The sequence below is a fragment of the Mustelus asterias genome, chromosome 24 (assembly GCF_964213995.1).
Source record: "Mustelus asterias chromosome 24, sMusAst1.hap1.1, whole genome shotgun sequence".
Lineage (NCBI taxonomy): Eukaryota > Metazoa > Chordata > Chondrichthyes > Carcharhiniformes > Triakidae > Mustelus > Mustelus asterias.
Genome location: NC_135824.1, coordinates 55231143 through 55253279, shown reverse-complemented (window position 1 = coordinate 55253279; position 22137 = coordinate 55231143). Strand labels below are relative to the sequence as shown.

At 45.8% G+C, this 22137-nt stretch overlaps 2 protein-coding genes across 6 annotated transcripts in view; one reads left to right on the top strand and one right to left on the bottom strand.

The window, feature by feature from the left end:
* The window catches only part of LOC144511409 (striatin-3-like), a 76397-nt gene extending 73376 nt beyond the window's left edge, over positions 1 to 3021 (bottom strand). The window contains exon 1 of the mRNA XM_078241739.1: positions 2733 to 3021. Coding sequence (XP_078097865.1) covers positions 2733 to 2957 — 225 coding nt within the window. The 5' untranslated portion in view covers positions 2958 to 3021. The remainder of the gene's footprint in view (positions 1 to 2732) is intronic.
* Positions 2484 to 22137, top strand: part of fkrp (fukutin related protein) — a 33926-nt gene continuing 14272 nt past the window's right edge. Inside the window, exons 1-3 of one of the 5 annotated variants that reach the window (XM_078241754.1) lie at positions 2484 to 2546; positions 17674 to 17843; positions 19061 to 19255. The gene's annotated coding sequence lies outside the window, so the exon portion shown is untranslated. The remainder of the gene's footprint in view (positions 2547 to 17673; positions 17844 to 19060; positions 19256 to 22137) is intronic. The other 4 variants (XM_078241758.1, XM_078241755.1, XM_078241756.1 and 1 more) reach the window with 4 other exon arrangements.

The window sequence follows — 22137 nt, the reverse complement described above, 5'->3', positions numbered from 1 at the left end:
GCATGTAACAATAATAAATCAAATCAAAGTCATGCAAGGCCAGAATTGAATCCAAGTCCCTGGCACTCTGAGGCAGCAGTGCTAACCACTGTGCCACCATGACGGCACACACAACCAATTCTTATTTCTTCAGTCAATGTATGATTATTTAGTAAATATATTGTTTTTACTTCATGCTCAGCATTCGGAGAAATTGCACGCCTTTCCAATGATCAATTTTTAAGAGGATGCGGATCTTTATTTGGGAGTTCCATCAGCCACATGGAGCTACTGTCAGGTGCGCAGCACGGTGGCACAGGGGTTAGCACTGCTGCCTCACAGCGCTAGGGACCCGGGTTCGATTCCGGTCTTGTGTGACTTGTCTGTGTGGAGTTTGCACGTTTTCCCCGTGTCTGCATGGGTTTCCTCCGGTTTCCTCGCACAGTCCAAAGAGGTGGGTGGATTAGCTGTGGTATATGTGTGTGGTTACGGGGATAGGGCCGAAGGGAGGGCCTAGGTGGAATACTCTTTTAGAAAGTCCATGCAGACTCAATGGGCCAAATGGAGTCTTTCTGCACTGGTATGCCTGCAGAGAGAGAATAGAGCCAACGTTTCGAGTCTAAGTGACCTTTTGTCAGTGCCGGACCCTTCTGACAAAGGGTCATCTCGATTCAAAATATTGGCTCTATTCTCTCTCCACAGATGCTGTCAGACCTGATGAGACTTTCCAGCATTTTCTGAGGTGATTTTGAGTTGCAGCACTGTCATGAGCTCTTGGTTTGCATTGATCTGTGCGAGTTGGAGGGCTGCCAGAATCCCTCCAGCTACATTTCATTGAGCTCACCAGGAAAGGTGGATTGAGTTTCAACACTTTCACTGTACAAAAACAGGAGGGAAAAAAAGATGTCAACTGCTAAAATCACTTGGCATTTTGCATTTGTTAAATTGTGTTCAGCTTCAAACCATGTTAGCATTTCCTAAGGGTAATGCACCTTTTAGGTTACTGTTACCTGGCTTTAAAAAAGTGGCCTCGAACATACAGATGAAAGGTCAGGCCAGAACATGCGTAAATATAAGGCTAGGGTTTCTAGGGTTTCTATATGTGTGTGGTTACGGGGATAGGGCTGAAGGGAGGGCCTAGGTGGAATACTCTTTTGGAAAGTCCATGCAGACTCAATGGGCCAAATGGAGTCTTTCTGCACTGGTATGCCTTACTGTACGAAGGATCCGCTACTTTTCCCACACCGACCTCAATTTGATACAATACTTTTGCGTACATAATTTTTAGTTCTAAACTGAACCGATCTAAAATTCCCAACAATTTATAAATCTGATTTACATGAAGGTGACGCCAATTGTTTAAAAAAAATGTAATTGATTGCTCCAGATTCAGGAATCTGTCCTAGTTTATAACTGGCTCTGGGGTCTATAGGAACAAGCGTCACCGTACAGACTAGAGGACGATTAAAGAATGGCTGCAGATCACATTTCAACAGCTACAATGCAGCAGGGAACAAAGGACAACCTTAAGCATAAATATCAAGTCAGATTTATACTGGGGGAAAAAAGAAATCCATCAAGAAAAATACTGTTATAACAGGACTAGCCTTATATTTACGCATGTTCTGGCCTGACCTTTCATCTGTATGTTCGAGGCCACTTTTTTAAAGCCAGGTAACAGTAACCTAAAAGGTGCATTACCCTTAGGAAATGCTAACATGGTTTGAAGCTGAACACAATTTAACAAATGCAAAATGCCAAGTGATTTTAGCAGTTGACATCTTTTTTTCCCTCCTGTTTTTGTACAGTGAAAGTGTTGAAACTCAATCCACCTTTCCTGGTGAGCTCAATGAAATGTAGCTGGAGGGATTCTGGCAGCCCTCCAACTCGCACAGATCAATGCAAACCAAGAGCTCATGACAGTGCTGCAACTCAAAATCACCTCAGAAAATGCTGGAAAGTCTCATCAGGTCTGACAGCATCTGTGGAGAGAGAATAGAGCCAATATTTTGAATCGAGATGACCCTTCGTCAGAAGGGTCCGGCACTGACAAAAGGTCACTTAGACTCGAAACGTTGGCTCTATTCTCTCTCTGCAGATGCTGTCAGCCCTGATGAGATTTTCCAGCACGCATGTTCTGTTTTTGTTTCAGATTCCAGCATCCGCAGTACTTTTGCTTTTCTCAAAAATCATCTCAGCTTGCTGATTCCATGTCGGCCCAGGCATGCATGCATCTATCTCTTGAGGGAGTGACAGAAGACCACCAGTGAGTTTTAAGATCACTGCAACTCCTGTTAAAACCAGCCCAAATTCTCAGAAGACAGCACTGGTGGGAGGAACCTTTTGACATTTGGAGAGGCAATTCCAACCAGCCAATTTTACAAACAAGGTCAGACTCGATGCATGGGCAGCACTGATTGCAAATAATCATTAAAGTGTCAATAATTCCAATATTTCTGAGCAGGGGTGGGTTTTTTTTTGTTTTGGGGGGCTAATGACATGACACACTCCGCCATCTTTAAATCCAAGATGGCGGCGCACCACCGACCCTCCCGCAACAATAGAAGGTAACATTTTTTTAAAGGCTTATTTCCTCTCACGATGCGCGTTTTCGTCCTTGCTTTTCCTCAGATATCGACGGCTTTCGACGTCGAGGATCGACCGGGGTGGAGAAAACGGGAATTCGGTTCTGATTATTTTTTTTAAACACCCGCCCCCCCCCCGACCGGCTGTGGTCTCTCTCTCTCACTCACTTGCAGCTCGGCTTTTTCCGCTTCCCATCGCGCCTTTTCCATCTCGAAGCGGCTCCACTCGTGCTGGATGAAGTGCAAAATGCCCGGCACCGTGTAAGAGTCCGGCTCGTGAGGGTTTTCTGAGGTGATTTTCTCCGGGCTCGGCGAGGAGGGGGCCGCCGGGCTCGGGCCGCCGAGCGCCGAAGCCATGGCGGCTGGCTGCTGTTGCTGCTGCTGCCCTTCCATCTCTCGGCCGCCTTCGTCCTCGTCTCGCCCCCCCTGCCAGATAGTGAGCGCCCCGTCCGCTTGAATGGGCGGCGCATGCGCTCTACCCTCGACGGAGGGCAGACTTCCTGCCAAATAGTGTCCCCCACCACAACATCCTACACCCCCCTCCTAGTCAAGAGTTATTCATTGAGAAGAAAGGATCTGAGTGGTGGTGGTGTGTGTTATGAGGGAAGCATCTCTTTATTGTGCAAATCAAATAAACTGAAAGCAAAATACTGAGGATGCTGGAATCTGAAACTAAAGCAGAAAATCTCAGCAGGTCTGACAGCATCTGCGGGGAGAGAATGTTTTAAAATTTATTCATTCGTGGTCAGAAGTAGGCTTATCTAAGCATGATTTGGAGATGCCGGCGTTGGATTGGCGTAAGACAGTGGTTCCCAAACTTTTTTCACTGGGCCGCACTTTCGGAATAAAAATTTGCTCGTGCCACGCCGAATTTTTTATTGATAAGAAATACACAAAAAAAACCAACTCCGAGCAGTGCTTGATTCATAACATAGAACACAACTACTTTGTAAAATAAGGGCGGCACGGTAGCACAGTGGTTAGCACTGCTGCTTCACAGCTCCAGGGACCTGGGTTCGAATCCCGGCTCGGGTCGCTGTCTGTGTGGAGTTCTCCCCGTGTCTGCGTGGGTTTCCTCCGGGTGCTCCAGTTTCCTTCCAAAGATGTGTGGGCTAGGTTGATTGGCCATTCTAAATTGCCCCTTAGTGTCCCGGGATGCATAGGTTAGAGGGGTTGGTGGGTAAATATGTAGGGATATGTGGATAGGGCCTGGGTGAGATTGTGGTTGGTGCAGACTTGATGGGCTGAATGGCCTCTTTCTACACTGTAGGATTCTATGATAATATGATCATGGGACATTGTCCTCAGCATCACTTGATGCTCTTGCTCTCACTTTGGAAAAATATCTATCCATGTTTAAATGTTTCTTTGATTGTCCTTGAATCTTCCCGCCACACTTGCCATCCTCTCTCGCCGCACCCTTTGGGAACCACTGGTGTAAGAAGTCTCACAACACCAGGTTTATTTGGTAGCACGAGCTTTTGGGGGAGCAGCGCTCCGAAAGCTCGTACCACCAAATAAACCTGTGGGACTTTAACTTGATTAACACAGCAGTGAAGTTACTGTGAAAATCCCCCAAGTCGCCACGCCTGTTCGGGTACACCGAGGGAGAATTTAACGTGCCCAATGCACCAAACCAGCACGTCTTTCGGACTGTGGGAGGAAACCGGAGCCCCCCAAGTGCTATATTTAATTTATTCTTGAAATCACACAACGTTTTGGCCTCAACTACTTCCTGTGGTAGTGAATTCCAAACAGTCACCACCCTCGGGTTGAAGAAATTTCTCCTCGTCTGTCCTTTACCCCTTATCCTTAAACTATGACCCCTCCCTAGTTCTGGACTCCCCCACCATCAGGAACATTCTGACTCTATGTTATTGAATTCTGTTAGAATTTTAAGTTTCTATGAGATCTCCTCTTCTGAACTCCAACGAACATAATCCTAACCAACTTAGTCTCTCCTCATATGACAGTCCTGCCATCCCAAGAATCAGCCTGGTAAACATTCGTTGCATTCCCTCTATCGCAAGAACACCTTTCCTCAGATAAGGACACCAAAACTGCAAATAGTACTCAAGTCCTCACCAATGCCCTAACATCTCTATTCCGAGACTCAAATCTTCTCGCTATGAAGGCCAACATACCATTTTCCTCCTTTAATGCCTGCTGTACCTGCATGCTTACTTTCAGCAACTGATACATGAGGACACCAAGGTCCTCGTGCATGAGAGGACATGCTCTTGTTTACATCAATGGGGACGAAGTAGAAATGGTCGAGAGCTTCAAGTTTCTAGGTGTCCAGATCACAACAACCTGTCCTGGTCCCTCCATGTCAACACTATAGATAAGAAAGCCCACCAACTCCTCTACTTTCTCAGAAGACTAAGGAAATTACGTCTCTCACCAACTTTTACAGATGTACCATGAAAATAATCCTTTCTGGTTATATCACAGCATGGTATGGCTCCTGCTTTGTCCAAGACCGCAAAAACTACAAAGGGCTGTGAACGATCACTCAGATCAGCCTCCCATCCATTGACTCTGTCTACGCTTCCCGCTGCCTCAGAAAAGCAGCCAGCATAATTAAAGATCCCATGCACCCCAGACATACTCTCTTCCACCTTGATCCGTTGGGTAAAAGATATAAAATTCTGAAGCTTAAGAACAGCTTCTACCCTGCAGCCAGACTTTTAATGGACCCACCTCACATTAAGTTGATATTTTGATCTTTTTCTACACCCGAGCTGTGCATGTAACACTAGATTCTGCACTCTCTCCTTCTCTATGAAAATCTAAATAAACCATATCCACCTGTTCTCCCTGATCAACTCTACTAGTTATATCCTCAAAGAATTCCAATAGATTTGTCCAGCAGGATTTTCCTTTTGTAAATCCATGCTGACTTTGTCTGATTATACCATGCCTTCCAAATGCTGTGTGTTATGAAATCCTCGATAATGGACTCGTGCAACTTCCTGACTACCGATGTTCAGCTCACTGGTCTAAAGTTCCCTATTTTCTCTCGACCTCCATTTTAGAATAGAGGCCACACATTAGATATCCTCCAATCTGTAGGAACCATTCCAGAGTCCAAAGTATTTTGGAAAATGACCACCAATGGATATACTATTTCTAGGGACATTTCCTTAATTACTCTGGGGTGAAGATTATCAGGCCCAGGAGATTTATCTGTCTTCAAAACCATTAATTGCCCCAAAACCATTTCTCTACTAATACTGAGTTCCTTCAGCTCCTAAATGTTTCTCAGAACTCATGGTACATTGTTCATGTCTTCCTTTATGAAGACAGAAGCAAAGTACAAATGTAGTTCCTCAGCCACTTTGTTCCTCGATATGAATTCTCCCCTTTCTGACTGTAAGGGGCCCACATTAATTTTTGTCAATCTTTTTCTCTTTACATATCTTTTACAGTCAGTTTTTATGTTGCCTGTTAGCTCACTTTCATACCCTGTTTTCCCTTTCTTAATCAATCCCTTGGTCCGCCTTTGCTGAATTTTAAACTGATCCCAATCCTCAGGTCTATTGATTTTTTTTGCCAATTTGTATACTTCTTCTTTGAATCGAATACAATCTCTAATTTCCCTTGTAAGCCCTTGTTTGGCCACAGTTTGCTTTACACTCTTGCGCTAAAGAGGAATAAACCATTTCTGGAGTTCACCTATTCATTTCTTGAATGCCTGCCATTGCCTGTCCACTGTCCATCGTAGCCAACTATCATGCCATCATAGTTACCTTTATTGAGATTCTGGACCCTGGTCTCAGAATCAACTACCTCACTATCAACCTTGATAAAGAATTCTATCATATTATGGTCCCACATCCCCAAGGGTTCTCTCACACTCAATTGCCAACTAATCCTCTCTCATTGCACAATACCCAGTCCAAGGTGGCTTGTTCCCTTGTTGGTCCCTCAACGTACTTGCCAAGAAAACCATCCTGTATACAAAGAACAAAGAACAGTACCGCACAGGAAACAGGCCCTTCGGCCCTCCAAGCCTGTGCCGCTCCTTGGTCCAACTAGACCAATCGTTTGTATCCCTCCATTCCCAGGCTGCTCATATGACTATCTAGGTAAGTCTTAAATGATGTCAGCGTGCCTGCCTCCACCACCCTACTTGGCAGCGCATTCCAGGCCCCCACCACCCTCTGTGTAAAAAACATCCCTCTCTAATATCTGAGTTATACTTCGCCCCTCTCACCTTGAGCCCGTGACCCCTCGTGAACGTCACTTCTGATCTGGGAAAAAGCTTCCCACCGTTCACCCTATCTATCCCCTTCATAATCTTGTACACCTCTATTAGATCTCCCCTCATTCTCCGTCTTTCCAGGGAGAACAACCCCAGTTTACCCAATCTCTCCTCATAGCTAAGACCCTCCATACCAGGCAACATCCTGGTAAACCTTCTCTGCACTCTCTCTAACGCCTCCACGTCCTTCTGGTAGTGCGATGACCAGAACTGGACGCAGTACTCCAAATGTGGCCGAACCAGCGTTTTATACAGCTGCATCATCAGACTCCAGCTTTTATACTCTATACCCCGTCCTATAAAGGCAAGCATACCATATGCCTTCTTCACCACCTTCTCCACCTGTGTTGCCACCTTCAAGGATTTGTGGACTTGCACACCTAGGTCCCTCTGTGTTTCTATACTCTTGATGGCTCTGCCATTTATTGTATAACTCCTCCCCACATTATTTCTTCCAAAATGCATCACTTCGCATTTATCCGGATTAAATTCCATCTGCCACCTCTCCGCCCAATTTTCCAGCCTATCTATATCCTGCTGTATTGCCCGACAATGCTCATCGCTATCCGCAAGTCTACACTCCAGAAATTCCTCCTCTTGTTCAGTGACTAATTTGACTCACCCAATCTGTATGCAGATTAAAGTCACCCATAATCACAGATGTTCCTTTATCACATGCATCTGTGATTTCCTGCCTATTGCAATTCCCAGCATTAACACGATAGTTTGGTGGTATATCCTCCTCAAATGTTTTTTGCTCCTTGGTGTTGTTGCTTATCTCGACCAATACAGATTCCACATTGTCTGTGCTAATATCTTTCTTCAGTATTGTATCAATATCTTCTTCAATCAACAATGCAGCTTTGCCACCTATTCCTTTCTGTCTGTCCTTCCTAAACACTGAATAGCCCTAAACGTCTTGTTCCCAGCCTTGGTCACCTTGGAGCTTTGTCTCCGCAATCCTAACTATATCATACGCCTTTGCATCTATCTGCACAGCTAATTCATCCATTTTATTTCGAATGCTCCGAGTGTTCAGATACAAAACCTTGAAGCTATGAAAGAGGGGCAGAAGTAGGCCATTTGGCCCTTCAAGCCTGCTGTGTCACTCAACATGATTGTGGCTGATGCAGTGTGGGTGTGATAACACCAGGAATGGATCTCTCAGGGCAAAAGTTTAGTCTACAGGCAATGGTCTGACTTGTATGGCTATTGTCACAATTTAAGTTGTTGCCCGTGTTCCACTTGTGTAGCAAGTGGCCCAGCTTCTCTGAACTGTTCTCACGCAGTTGAGGATTCTCCAAATTTTCCATGGAAACTTGAAACCTGCTCCTAAGTCCTGTGTTCCTATGTTTCCACCACTTGGATCGGTCAAGAGCTTCAAGTTTTTAGGTGTCAAGAATATAAGAATTGGAACAGGAGTAGCCATCTGGCCCCTCAAGCCTGCTCCGCCATTCAATAATGGCTGATCTTTTCATGGACTCAGCTCCACTTACCCGCCCCCTCACCATAACCCTTAATTCCTTTACTGTTCAAAAATTTATCAATTCTTGCCTTAAAAACATTCAATGAGGTAGCCTCAACTGCTTCACTGGGCAGAGAATTCCACAGATTCACAACCCTTTGGGTGAAGAAGTTCCTCCTCAACTCAGTCCCCTTATTTTGAGTCCATGCCCCCAGATCACCAACAACCTGTCCTGGACCCCCCATACCGACACTATTGTTAAGAAAGCCCACCAATGCCTCTACTTTCTCAGAAACCTAAGGAAATTTGGCATGTCAGCTACGACTCTCACCAACTTTTACAGATGCACCATAGAAAGTATTCTTTCTGGTTGTATCACAGCTCGGTATGGCTCCTGCTCTAACCAAGACTGCAAGAAACTATAAAAGGTCGTGAATGTAGCCCAGTCCATCACGCAAACCAGCCTCCCATCCATTGACTCTGTCTACACTTCCTGCTGCCTCGGCAAAGCAGCCAGCATAATCAAGGACCCCACGCACCCCAAATACTCTCTCTTCCACCTTCTTCCGTCAGGAAACAAGGTACAAAAGTCTGAGGTCACGTACCAATGGACTCAAGAACAGCTTCTTCCCTGCTGCTGTCAGGGAATGGACCTACCTCGCATTAAGTTGACCTTTCTCTACACCCTAGCTATGGCTGTAACACTACATTCTGCACCCTCTCCTTTCCTTCTCTATGAACGGTATGCTCTGTATAGCGCGCAAGAAACAGTACTTTTCTCTATGCTAATACATGTGACAATAAATCAAATCAAATCAATAGGCTGTTGTTGATAATATTTGTAGTCAGTCAGGAGGTACGCGATCGGAAGGTCGGAATATCAAATCAGTAGAGACTCAGGGATTTTAAAGGAGTTGGCCAATGTGAAATTATTCATTTTGACAGGAAGCATAAAAAAGAATCATATTATCGAAATGGTGAGAGATCGCAGAGCTCTAAGATTCAGGGAGATCCGGGTGCCCTGGTGCATGAATCACAAAAGGCTAATATGTAGGTACAACAAGTAATTAGGAAAGCTAATGTGGTGCAGAGGAGGTTTATGAGGATGTTGCCGGGATTAAGTGGTATGCCTTATGAGGATAGGTTGAGAGAGGCGAAGGGTGAGCGATGACCTGATAGAGGTGTATAAGATGTTGAGAGGTATTGATAGAGTGGATTCTCAGAGGCTTTTACCCAGGGCTGAAATGGTTGTCGCGAGAGGCCACAGGTTTAGGGTGCTGGGGAGTAGGTATAGAGGAGATGTTAGGGGTAAGTTTTTCACTCAGAGGGTGGTGGGTGCGTGGAATCGGCTGCTGGCAGTGGTGCTGGAAGCGGATTCGATTGAGTCTTTTAAGAGACTTTTGGAAAAGTTCATGGGGGTTAGTAAGATAGAGGGTCATAGATGAGCCTAGAAGGTAAGGAAATTGTTCGGCGCAACTTGTGGGCCGAAGGGCCTGTTTGTGCTGTAGCTTTTCTATGTTCTATGTTCTAATAGAATGTTATTGTTTATTGTGAGGGGAGTTGATCACAAAAGCAGGGAGGTTATGCCTCAGTTGTACAGGGCATTGGTGAGACCACATCCGGAGTATTGTGTACAGAATTAGTCTCCTTATTTAAAATAAATGAGTTAGAGAGGTTTACTAAACTAATACCAGGAATGGACAGGTTGTTCTATGAGGGTAGGTTGGACAGGCCTAGCTTGTATCTGCTGAAGTATAGAAGATTAAGGAGTGATTTGATTGAAACCTCTAAGATCCGGAGGGGTCCTGACAGGTTGGATGTGGAGAGGATGTTTCCACTTGTGGGAGAATCTAGAACTAGGGGTCCCTGGTTAGAAATAAGGGCTCACTCATTTAAGACAGATGAGGAGAGTTTTTTTTCTCTTGGAGGATTATGAGTCATATAGTCATAAAGGTTTATAGTATGGAAACAGGCCCTTCAGCCCAACTTGTCATGCTGCCCAGTTTTTAACCACTAGGCTAGTCCCAATTGCCCGCATTTGGCCCATATCCCTCTATACCAATCTTAGCCATGTAACTGCCTAAATGCGTTTTAAAAGACAAAATTGTACCCACCTCTACTGCTACCTCTGGCAGCTCAATCCAGACACTCACCACCTTCTCTGTGAAAAAAGTGTCCCTCTGGACCCTTTTGTATCTCTCCTCTCTCACCTTAGACCCATGCCCTCGAGTTTTAGACTATCCAGCCTCTCCTTATAACTCAAACCATCAAATCCCGGTAGCATCCTAGTAAATATTTTCTGCACTGTTTCTAGTTTAATAATATCCTTTCAATGACAGGGTGACCAGAACCGTACACTGTATTCCAAGTGTGGCCCTACTAATGTCTTGTACAACTTCAACAAGACGTCTCAACTCCTGTATTCAATGTTCTGACCAATGAGTCTTTGGAACGGTCTTTCCCAAAAGTGGAAGCAGAGTCTTTGAATATTTATAAAGGCAGAATTAGCTAGAATCTTCATTAACAAGGGACTAAAACACCATCAGGGATAGGAGGGAATGTGGATGGAGGTTACAATCAGATCAGTCACGCTCATTGAATGGTGGAGCAGACTTGAAGCCTGAGTAGCCTACATCTGCTCCAAATTCATAAGTATATTTTGTATTAGGTCTGGTGTCAATGGGAGCACTTTGTTAGCTGTCCATCGCTGGTCTTCTTTGAGGAGGATAGTTTCCCCCGTGGACATAAGGACATAGGTTGGCTCAGGAACTCATTCGAGCTGTGTTGGTCCAAGTGCTGTAGAAATAATCTTCGTAACTTCCCTGAGTTGGATATCTGCCATGTTTGTGTGGTGACTGCTGAGCCAGATTGGGCAGAAGTACTTTGCTGTTGGGTAGACCAGGCCAAAATGAAGCGTAGTGCATTGGCTCCACTGGCCCAGGTAGTACCTGCTATGAGATTCACACTTGTCTTAACCTTGGCTCCAGTGTTCTGGAGATGTTGCCACTTGGTCAATGTACAGTTAAGAGTGATGCCAAGATACTTTTGGCATTGGATCTGGGCTAGTGGTCGGCCACAGAACTGAACATGAAGTTCTTCCCTGACCTTAAAGTGGAAGGTTGAAACCATAGTCTTGGCAATGTGTGGTCAAAGTCTCCATTTTCTGAAGCGGGCTTCCATAGAACATTGATCTTCGGTGAGCGTTTTTTCAATGTCCTGGAGTTCTTTAGCCTGAAAAGCTAGGGCAACTTCAATAATGACCATAAATTCTTTTTTTGTGATGTTGACTGAGGGATAAATATTGGCCAGGACACCAGGGACAACTCCCCTGTTCTTCTTTGAAATAGTACCATCCAATCTTTTGCATCCACCCAAGCAGGCAGGTGGATGGGTAACCCACATATCGCGGTTTTATGATGGATGAGGAGTCATCTCTGGCGTCGCAACTAATATTCATCCTGTCACCAACTTCAGTAAAACAGATTGCCTGGTGGATGGAATGGTGGTTAGCGCTGCTGCCTCACGGCACCAGGGACCCGGGTTCAGTTCCGGCCTCTGGTGACTATCTGTGTGGAGCTTGCACATTCTTCCCGTATCTGCGTGGGTTTCCTCCGGGTGCTCCGGTTTCCTCCCACAGTCCAAAGATGTGTGGTTTAGGTTGACTGGCCAGGTTAAATTGCCCCTTAGCATCCAAAGATGTGCAGGTTAGGTGGATTGGCCATGATAAATTGCCCCTTAGTGTCCAAAGATGTGCAGGTTAGGTGGATTGGCCATGCTAAATTGCCCCTTAGTGTCCAAAGATGTGCAGGTTAGGTGGATTGGCCATGCTAAATTGCCCCTTAGTGTCCAAAGATGTGCAGGTTAGGTGGATTGGCCATGCTAAATTGCCCCTTAGTGTCCAAAGATGTGCAGGTTAGGTGGATTGGCCATACTAAATTGTCCCTTAGTGTCCAAAGATGTGCAGGTTAGGTGGATTGGCCATGCTAAATTGCCCCTTAGTGTCCAAAGATGTGCAGGTTAGGTGGATTGGCCATGCTAAATTGCCCCTTAGTGTCCAAAGATGTGCAGGTTAGGTGGATTGGCCATGCTAAATTGCCCCTTAGTGTCAGGGGGATTTGTGCAGGGTAAATACGTGGGGTTACGGGGATAGGGCCTGGGTGGGATTGTTGTCAGTACAGGCTCAATGGGCCGAATGGCCTCATTCTGCACCGTAGGGATTGTAAGATTCTATGAAATGCTGGCCTTGGTAGCAGTGGTCCCAGCTGGGAATGATTGCAAGGTTCGTGACACCGCAAACATCAATGAAAATCAACCCTGGTGTTTTCTGTTGTCTGATCTATCATTGAACAGCAAGTGAAATTATAGTTGAACATTTACAGGTAATGTTACATCAGTACCAAGATTAAGTATGTAGTTGTTTAAAAAAGAGATATTAAAGGATATTGGGGCAGGGAAAGGAGAATGGGATTCGGTCATGTGGAGAACCGATATAGTCTTGATAGATGTTTTGGTCTATTTCTGTGCTGAAATGTTATAAAAGTACGGTAAAGACACACTAGAAAAGATGTTAAGCGACCACAAGAGTGGACTTGCATTATTGAAGGTAATCTATATGAATCCATTGTCAATATGCTAAACGTAAGTTGTGGCAGACTTGGCTGCGTGTGGGTCATATGTTGTTACGCAACTCTTCCTGGTGGTCTGATCGTGTGATCCCTGGCTGCAGAGTGCCTGATCACAAGACACTTGCTGACAGGTTATAAGTGGTATTGTATTTATGTTCGAAAGGTCAGGCCCCTTGTAGTTTATTAATGTGCCTGTTGGTTGTGTGCTCCGCTCTAGAAGGCCTTTCCCGGAGGAGACAGAAAAAAAACCCCACACGGGCACAAAGCTCCCAGGCTGCTCATAACAGTGCCCAGGAAATCAATACCAATTCAATGTGATTCCCAGGCAAGTAGGACACAGTGGGTTAGCACTGCTGCCTCTAGGCACCAGAGACCCAGGTTCGATTCCTGGCTTGCGTCACTGTCTGTGTGGAGTTTGCACGTTCTTCCCGTGTCTGCGTGGGTTTCCTCCAGGTGCTCCGGTTTCCTCCCACAGTCTGAAAGATGTACTGGTTAGGTGAACTGGCCGTGCTAAATTCTCCCTCCCCAACAGGCGCCGGAGTGTGGCGACTAGGGGATTTTCACAGTAACTTCATTGCAGTGTGAATGTAAGCCTACTTGTGACTAATAAATAAAACTTTTAAGAGTTGGGAACCCCAGTTCTCCCCCATTGAAGGAATAACGATTGCAGAGAAAGAACCATGTATGGGGTGCCCTTCACAACTCTGGGACACCCCAAAACTCTTTACAACAGCACTTCAAAAAAAAACTTAATTGGCTGCCATGTAGGAAAGATGGCAGCCAATTCATGCACAGCAAGCTCCCACAACCAGCAAACATCTGTCGTGCAAACTCCACACAGTCACCCAAGGCTGGAATCGAATCCGGGTCCCTGTCGCTGTGAGGCAGCACTGCTAACCACTGTGCCACCGTGCCGCCCAAATTTATTGCTCATCCCTAAAGAAAAGGGGTGGGGGGGATCAGTTAGCTCGTTGGCTGAACGGCTGTTTTGTGATGCACAGCGATGCCAACAGCGCAGGTTCAATTCCTATACCAGCTGAGATTACTCAATCTTGAGGTGTGGTGATCTTCGGGTTAAGTCGCCACCAGTCAGCTCACCACCTCAAAGGGAAGAGCAGACTATGGTCATCTGGGGCTATGGTGACTCTTACTCTCTGGGGAAGAGAGTTCCAAAGATTCACGATCCTCAAACAAGGTTATGAGCCCCCTTCTTGAATACAATTCAGTGGCCCTCTAGGCTATATCAGAGGGCGGTTAAAAAAGAAAGACTCACAGTTATGTAGTGTCCTTCACGAGCAGGGTTTATTGAATAGTTTAGGCCTATAGGGCAGCACGGTAGCACAGTGGTTAGCACTGCTGCCTCACAGCACCAGGGACCTGGGTTCAATTCCCGGCTTGGGTCACTGTCTGTGTGGAGTGTGCACATTCTCCCCGTATCTGCATGGGTTTCCTCCGGGTGCTCCGGTTTCCTCCCACAGTCTGAAAGACATGTTGGTTAGGGCGCATTGACCGACAACTGATGGATGCAACATGACCACAATTATCAACAACTTGACCTCTAATTTGAGTGTGACGACTAGGGGAATTTCACCGTAACTTCATTGCAGTGTTAATGTCATCCTTACTTGTGACGAATAAATAAACTTTACTTTAACTTACTATACTCTCTGGAATTTAGAAGAATGAGGGGAGGTCAAATTGAGGTATACAAGATGATAAAAGGTGTGGATAAAGTAGACGTGGGGCAGATGCTTCCTCTTGTGGGGCATTCTAGGACGAGAGGTCATAGTCTTAGGATAAGGGGCAGCAAATTTAAAACAGAGTTGAGGAGAAACTACTTCTCCCAAAGGGTTGTGAATCTGTGGAATTCGCTCCCCCAAAGTGCAGTGGATGCTGGGACAGTGAGTAAATTTAAGGAGGAGTTAGACAGATTTTTAATTGGGAATGGGGTTGAAGGGTTATGGGGGAAAGGCAGGAAAATGGGGATGAGGAGCAAATCAGCCATGATCGAATGGCAGAGGAGACTCAATGGGCCGAATGGCCTAATTCTGCTCCTATATCTTATGGACTCATGAACACAGACAGCTCAAGGTGCTATATATTGTACTCTCAGTTGTGGGAAAAGCAGCAGCCAGCCTGGGCACAAACACCAGTGTGTTAATGACCAGATCATCTGTTTTCGTGAAATCACAGCAGAAAACGCTGGAAAAACCCAGCGGGTCTGGCAGCATCTGTGGAGCGAAAAACAGAGTTAATGTTACAAGTCCAAATATGATTCTTCTTGTGAACCCACATTGGACTCGAAATGTTAACCCTGTTTCTCTCTCCACAGGTGTTGCCAGACCTGCTAAGTTTTTCCAGCATTTTCCGTTTTTATTTCAGATCTCCGGCACCTGAAGTATTTTGCATTTATATCTGTTTTAGTGATGTTGATGTTGAAATAGTGCCATGGGATTCTTTACATCCACCAGAGCGAGAGGATAGTTTAATATCTTACCGCAGGGTTGGTACCTCCAGCAGTGCAGCACTGCCTCAGTAGTTCCTGGAGTGTCAGCTTTGACGTTTCCGCTCAGGTCAACTCTCCTGCTGGGGGTCTGGTGTCTCATATCAGCCAGAATAGAGCTGTTGCCTTTCTAAAAGGCCCCTTAATGAACCAGTTGGGGTTTTCTGGCAACTTGATAGCTTTGTGGTCACATTGAAACGTAGAAAATAGAAGCAGGAGGAGGCCACTCGGCCCTTCAAGCCTGCTCCGCCATTCATTTTGATCATGGCTGATCATCAAATTCAATATCCTGATCCTGTCTTCCTCCCTTTAGCCCCAAGAGCTAGATCTAATTTCTTCTTGAAATCACACAATGAATCACAGAACCCCTACAGTGCAGGAGGAGGCCATTTGGCCTATCAAGCCTGCACCGGCAACAATTGCACCCAGGCCGTATCCCCGTAACCCCACGCATTTACCCTAGCTAGTCCCCCCCGACACTAAGGGTTAATGTAGCACGGCCAATCAACCTAACCCGCACATCTTTGGAGCGTGGGAGGAAACCGGAGCACCCGGAGGAAACCCACGCAGAGAATGTGCAAACTCCACACTGACAATCACCCAACGCCGGAATCGATCCCTGGTCACTGACGCTGTGAGGCAGTAGTGCTAACCACTGTCCCACCCATTAACATCTGGCCTCAACTACCTTCTGTGATTGTGAATTCCACAGATTCACCACTCTCTGGATGAAGAAATTTCTCCTCACCTCAGTCCTAAAAGGTTTAGCCCTTATCCTCAAACTCTGACCCCTAGTTCTGGACTCCCCCCACCATTGGGAACATTTTTTCTGAATCTACCCTGTTCAATCCTGTTAGAATTTTATCAGTTTCTATGAGATCCCCTCTCACTCTTCTAAACTCCAATAAATACAACCCTAACCATTACTGATCCTAGAATCCTTCAGTGCAGAAGGAGGCCACTCGGTCCATCGAGTCTGTACCGACCACAATCCCACCCAGGCCTTATCCCCATAACCCCATGCATTTACCCTACCTAATCCCCCTGACATTAAGGAGCAATTTAGCATGGCCAATAAACCTAACCTGCACATTTTTGGTGTGATATTAGCTATTTTATTCCAGATTTTCATTTAATTATCTGAATTTAAATTCCCCGGCTGCTGTGGTGGAATTTGAACTCGGGCTGCTAGAACCATTAGTCCAGACCTTTGGATTACTAGTCCAGCAGTATAAACACTATGCTGCCATTCCCTTGTGAATATTAGGGATGGCACAGTGATTAGCACTGTTGCCTCACAGCACCAGGGTCCCTGGTTCGATTCCAGCCTCGGGTTATTATCTGTGTGGAGTTTGCACATTCTCCCCGTGTGGGCGTGGGTTTCCTCCGGGTGCTCCGGTTTCCTCCCACAGTCCAAAGATTGGCCATGCTAAATTGACCCTTAGTGCCCAAAGATGTGCTGGTCAGGTGAATTGGCCATGCTAAATTCTCCTGAACAGGCGCCAGAGTGTGACGACTAGGAGATTTTCACGGTAACTTCATTTCAGTGTGAATGTAAGCCTTACTCGGGGCTAATAAATAAACTTTACTTTAATATTGACTGAGACACGAGGAAGGATGCCCTCCCTCCTCTCAAAATGTGCCAAGGCCTTGTTTTAACATCTCACATGGAAACTGGAACCTCCAATTCTGCAACTCTTCCCTCAGGGCTGCATTCCGAGTGTCAGTCTAGATTATGTCTGAGTAGAATTCAAGCCCACAATCTTCTGCCCCAGAGGCAAGAATGCTATTCACTGAACCACACCTTGTATTAGATATAATTGGAACAATTTTACATTCAAGACCACGATCATTAAAGTTTATTTATGATTGTCACAAATAGGCTTACATGAGCACTGCAACGGAGTTAGTGAAAATCCCCTAGTCGCCATATTCCGGCGCCTGTATGGGTACACTGAGGGAGAACTTAGCATGGCCCATGTACCTAACCAGCACATCTTTCGGACTGTGGGAGGAAACCAGAGCACCCGGAGGAAACCCACGCAGACACGGGGAGAACGTGCAAACTCTACACAGACAGTGACCCAAGCCGGGAATCGAACCCGGGTCCCTGGCACTGTGAGGCAGCAGTGCTAACCACTGTACTGCCCACTAGTAACTAGTTGGTTTTCAAAAAAAAGGTTCCCTATCACAACCCATCGCAAAGTGGACATGACTAAGTTGTACTTTAACATTATTTGCTTGGACAGGAATGAAAGTGGCCAAAGATGGATTAACTCCAAATTGCCTTGTTGGTAATCCTGCCAGTCACAAAAGCATCTGGAACGCGGTGTAAAAGGAAATCAGTCATAAGGATCAGTAACGGTGAATCAAAGATTGCGAAAGGACTCTGGAAGAGGGTTGCCAACTATAGTCGAAGGTATTCCTGGAAGTTTCATAACATGAGCCTGTATCCATTGATACACCCCTATGCTCCCTCCATTGGGAACCAACATGTCCATCCTCACAGCAGCCTGCCCTCCCCTGGCCAATCGGAGAATTTGGCGCTCAGCCAAATCTCTGTTCACTGTGGGGGGACTGGGGAATCCCAGCTGTGGGCGAGGTCGGAAAATCCAACCTACTATCTTTACTTTTTTTATTTAACTACAGAAGGTGGGTCCTCCCCTTGGAATTTTTCTTTCTCGTTGGAATGTAATTATTCGGTCCAACTAGTTCTTCCTCATGCAAGTCTCCTCCCATTCCATCTGCCTCATCTCAGCCAAGAAATCTTTATATTCCAGCTTCTCTCATGTACCCTTCTAATTTTACATTGAAATCACTTTAAAGCTACTTGCCTCGACCTCCTGAAATATAGAGTTTGTGAGCGGCACGGTGGCACAGTGGTTAGCACTGCTGCCTCACAACGCCAGGGACCCGGGTTCGATTCCTGGCCTCGGGTCACTGTCTGTGTGGAGTTTGCACCTTCTCCCCGTGTCTGCGTGGGTTTCCTCCGGGTGCTCCGGTTTCCCCCTACAGTCCAAAGATGTGCTGGTTAGGTTGATTGGCCATGCTAAATTGCCCCTTGGTGTCATTGGGATTAGTGGGGTAAATACATGGGGTCATGGGGATAGGGACTAGGTGGGATTGTTGTCAGTGCAGCCTCGAGGGGCTGACTGGCCTCCTTCTGCACTGTCGGGATTTTATGATTCTATATTCAAACTACTCCAAGTGAAGAAATTTCTCCTTTTTTTCTTATTGGATTTGTTAGTAACTGCCTTGGATTTATTCCCCTGCCGCTGTTGGGGTTTGGGTTCTCCCACAAGTACTAAAGTTTATAAAGCTTATTTATGATTGTCAAAAGTAGGCTTACATTAACACTGCAATGAAGTTACTGTGAAAATCCCCTAACCACCACACTCCGATGCTTGTTCGGGTTCACGGAGGGAGAATTTAGCACGGCCAATGCACCCTATCTTTCAGACTGTGGGAGCAAATCGAACCTAACCTGTGAAATCTTTTGCAATAACTTTAATCTCTCTTAGCTGTGGTACCACCTTTTACAGTCAAATAGCTTTTCCAAACTCCAATACTTTTATAACTAACAAATCGGAGTGTTCAAAGAGGTTTTTTAAAAAAAAACAATAATTTTTTCCCCAGCGTTTTCCCACACCAGTGTCCTGGAGATTAATCATCGATTCCTGGAGACTCCAGGCCAATCCTGAAGGATTCGAAACCCTGCCCCTGCATGGAACACTCCAGCTTGCGTCCACAGACAGACCCCCAAGCTGGGAAGCTCATGTATGACAGCAGGAATCCAGTCTATTCATTAGCAGCCGACTATAGTGAAACAAGGTATTATTAATTAATTAAAGATAAGTCATATTTAATATTAATCTCTTTGACCACAAATGTGTGCAATTGAAATTGTAAATATGGTTACTGTAAATAGCGTCAGATGCCTTGTCTCGGATGCATTGTGGAGAGCACAGCCATATAATACAATTATAATATACTATTTAACTGTATAATTTCCAGAGGTTATCAGGTTACCTTAAGTGCCGGTTTTCAGCTATTGGGGAGAGGGTTCTTCAGCTGGACCTTAAGTGTCTCACGGGCGGCACAATGGTTAGCGCAGCTGCCTCACAGCGCCAGGGACCCAGGTTCAATTCTGGCCGTGGGTGACTGTGTGGAGTTTGCACATTCTCCCCATGTCTGCGTGGGTTTCCTCCGGGTGCTCCAGTTTCCTCCCACAAATGTGCAAGTTAGGTTGATTGGCCATGCTAAATTGCCCTTTAGTGTCCAAAGATGCGTAGATTAGATTGATTAGCCGTGCTAAATTGCCTTTTAGTGTCCGAAGATGTGCAGGTTCGGTGGATTGGCCATGCTAAATTGCCCCTTAGTGTCCAAAGATGTGCAGGTTCGGTGGATTGGCCGTGCTAAATTGCCCCTTAGTGTCCAAAGATGTGCAGGTTAGGTTGGTTGGCCATGCTAAATTGCCCCTTAGTGTCCAAAGATGTGCGGGTTAGGTTAAAAGCAAATTACTGCGGATGCTGGAATCTGAAACCAATTTTTGTCAAACAAAGCTTTGACAAAGGGATATCTGGACTCGAAACGTCAGCTCTTTTCTCTCCTTACAGATGCTGCCAGACCTGCTGAGATTTTCCAGTGTTTTCTCCTCTGCAGGTTAGGTTGATTGGCCACACTAAAAATTGCCCCTTAGCATCCCAAGATGTGTAGGTTAGGGGGATTAGTGGGGTAAATAAGTGGGGTTACGGGGATGGGGTCTGGGTGGGATGCTCTGTCGGAAAGTTGGTGTTGACCTGATGGGCCGAAAGGCCTGCTTCTGCAGGGTTTCTATGATTTTCTGATCACTCAGTGGTTTGTGGTCTCTACTCTTGGCTAACTGGGGCAGGACTTAGCAGCTGCCGATCCAGGCTGGTTAAAATGCAAAGAGCAAGGGAAGATGAACTACAGACAACATGGAGATTGGAGTTGTGGGGAGAAGGCTGGCCACCCAAGCTCAGCTGGAAGTAAGAGTCGAAAACCCGCCTCGTCTGGGTCACATTGAGGACACGGAGAGCTGGGCAACAGCCAAGTGGATGCATGTTATTTTGCAATGCTGTCTTTTGATTTGATTTGATTTATTATTGTCACATGTATTGGGATACAGTGAAAAGTATTGTTTATTGTGTGCTATACAGATAAAGCATACCGTTCATAGAGAAGGAAAGGAGAGAGTGCAGAATGTAGTGTTACAGTCATAGTTAGGGTGTAGAGAAAGATCAGCTTAATGCGAGGTAGGTCCATTCAAAAGTCTGACGGCAGCAGGGAAGAAGCTGTCCTTGAGTCGGTGGGTACGTGACCTCAGACTTTTGTATCTTTTTCCCCAACGGAAGAAGGTGGAAGAGAGAATGTCCGGGGTGCGTGGGGTCCTTGATTATGGAGGGGTAGTTGTTGCAGACGTGGAGCTCAGTGTGATGAGCTAAACCATGTGTGCAGGGATGAACAAGTGCTCTACAGGTTGGTCTGTGTGAGCTCTGCCAACCTTTGATCTCTCACTCACTTTGCAACTCATCAGATCAGATGCTGAAATATAAAAGCATTTGTCTATGTTCCTCATTTTTGAAAATAAGCAGAAGTTTGAAAATTTGCTGCTGTATTTCTTACATTACAACACTTCAGAAGTATTTAATGAAAATGGAAAACGCTTTAGGACTTCCTGTGGTCTTGAATGTACAAAATAAAAATGTCTCACATTTATATGGCACCTTTCATGATCTCAGGGCATTCCAAAGAGCTTCACAGCTAATGAAGTACATTTGTAGTGAAGTTCTGTTGTAGAAAATGCAACAGCCAGTTTGCACACGGCATGTTCACGTAAGCAGCACGGTGACGATGACCAGATCATCAGTTTTGGCGATGTAATTGAGAGATAAATATGGCTGGTGCATCAGGAGGTTGTCCCCTGCTCTGGGACAGAGCAAGAGTTTTAACAACACCAGGTTAAAGTCCAACAGGTTTATTTGGTAGCAAATACCATTAGCTTTCAGAGCGCTGCTCCTTCGTCAGATGGAGCCCCAGTCCAACGCCGGCATCTCCACATCGGGACAGAGCAGTCAGACCTTCGGTTTAATGCCACCCCCTCAGTACTGCACTGGAAGTGACAGCCTAGATTTATGAGCTCCAGTGGGACTAAACTAAAGAAAAAATCCTTCTGTCCTTCCTCGGCCCATATCCCTCTATTCCCTCCCTATTCATTTACCCATCAACATGCCTCTTAAATGTTGCTAATGTGCCCGCTTCCACCACCTCCTCTGGCAGCGCGTTCCAGACACCCACCACCCTCTGCGTGAAAAACTTCCCCTGAACAGGCGCCGGAGTGTGGTGACTAGGGAATTTTCACAGCAACTTCATTGCAGTGTTAATGTGAGCCTACTTGTGACACTAAGAAATAAACTCTTTAAAAAACAATTGTATCTAACTCCCGTGCTGTACCTGTCCTGGGGGTGTTTGATGGGGGACAGTGTAGAGGGAGCTTTACTCTGTATCTAACCCCGTGCTGTACCTGTCCTGGGAGTGTTTGATGGGGGACAGTGTAGAGGGAGCTTTACTCTGTATCTAACCCCGTGCTGTACCTGTCCTGGGAGTGTTTGATGGTGACAGTGTAGAGGGAGCTTTACTCTGTGTCTAACCCCGTGCTGTACCTGTCCTGGGAGTGTTTGATGGGGACAGTG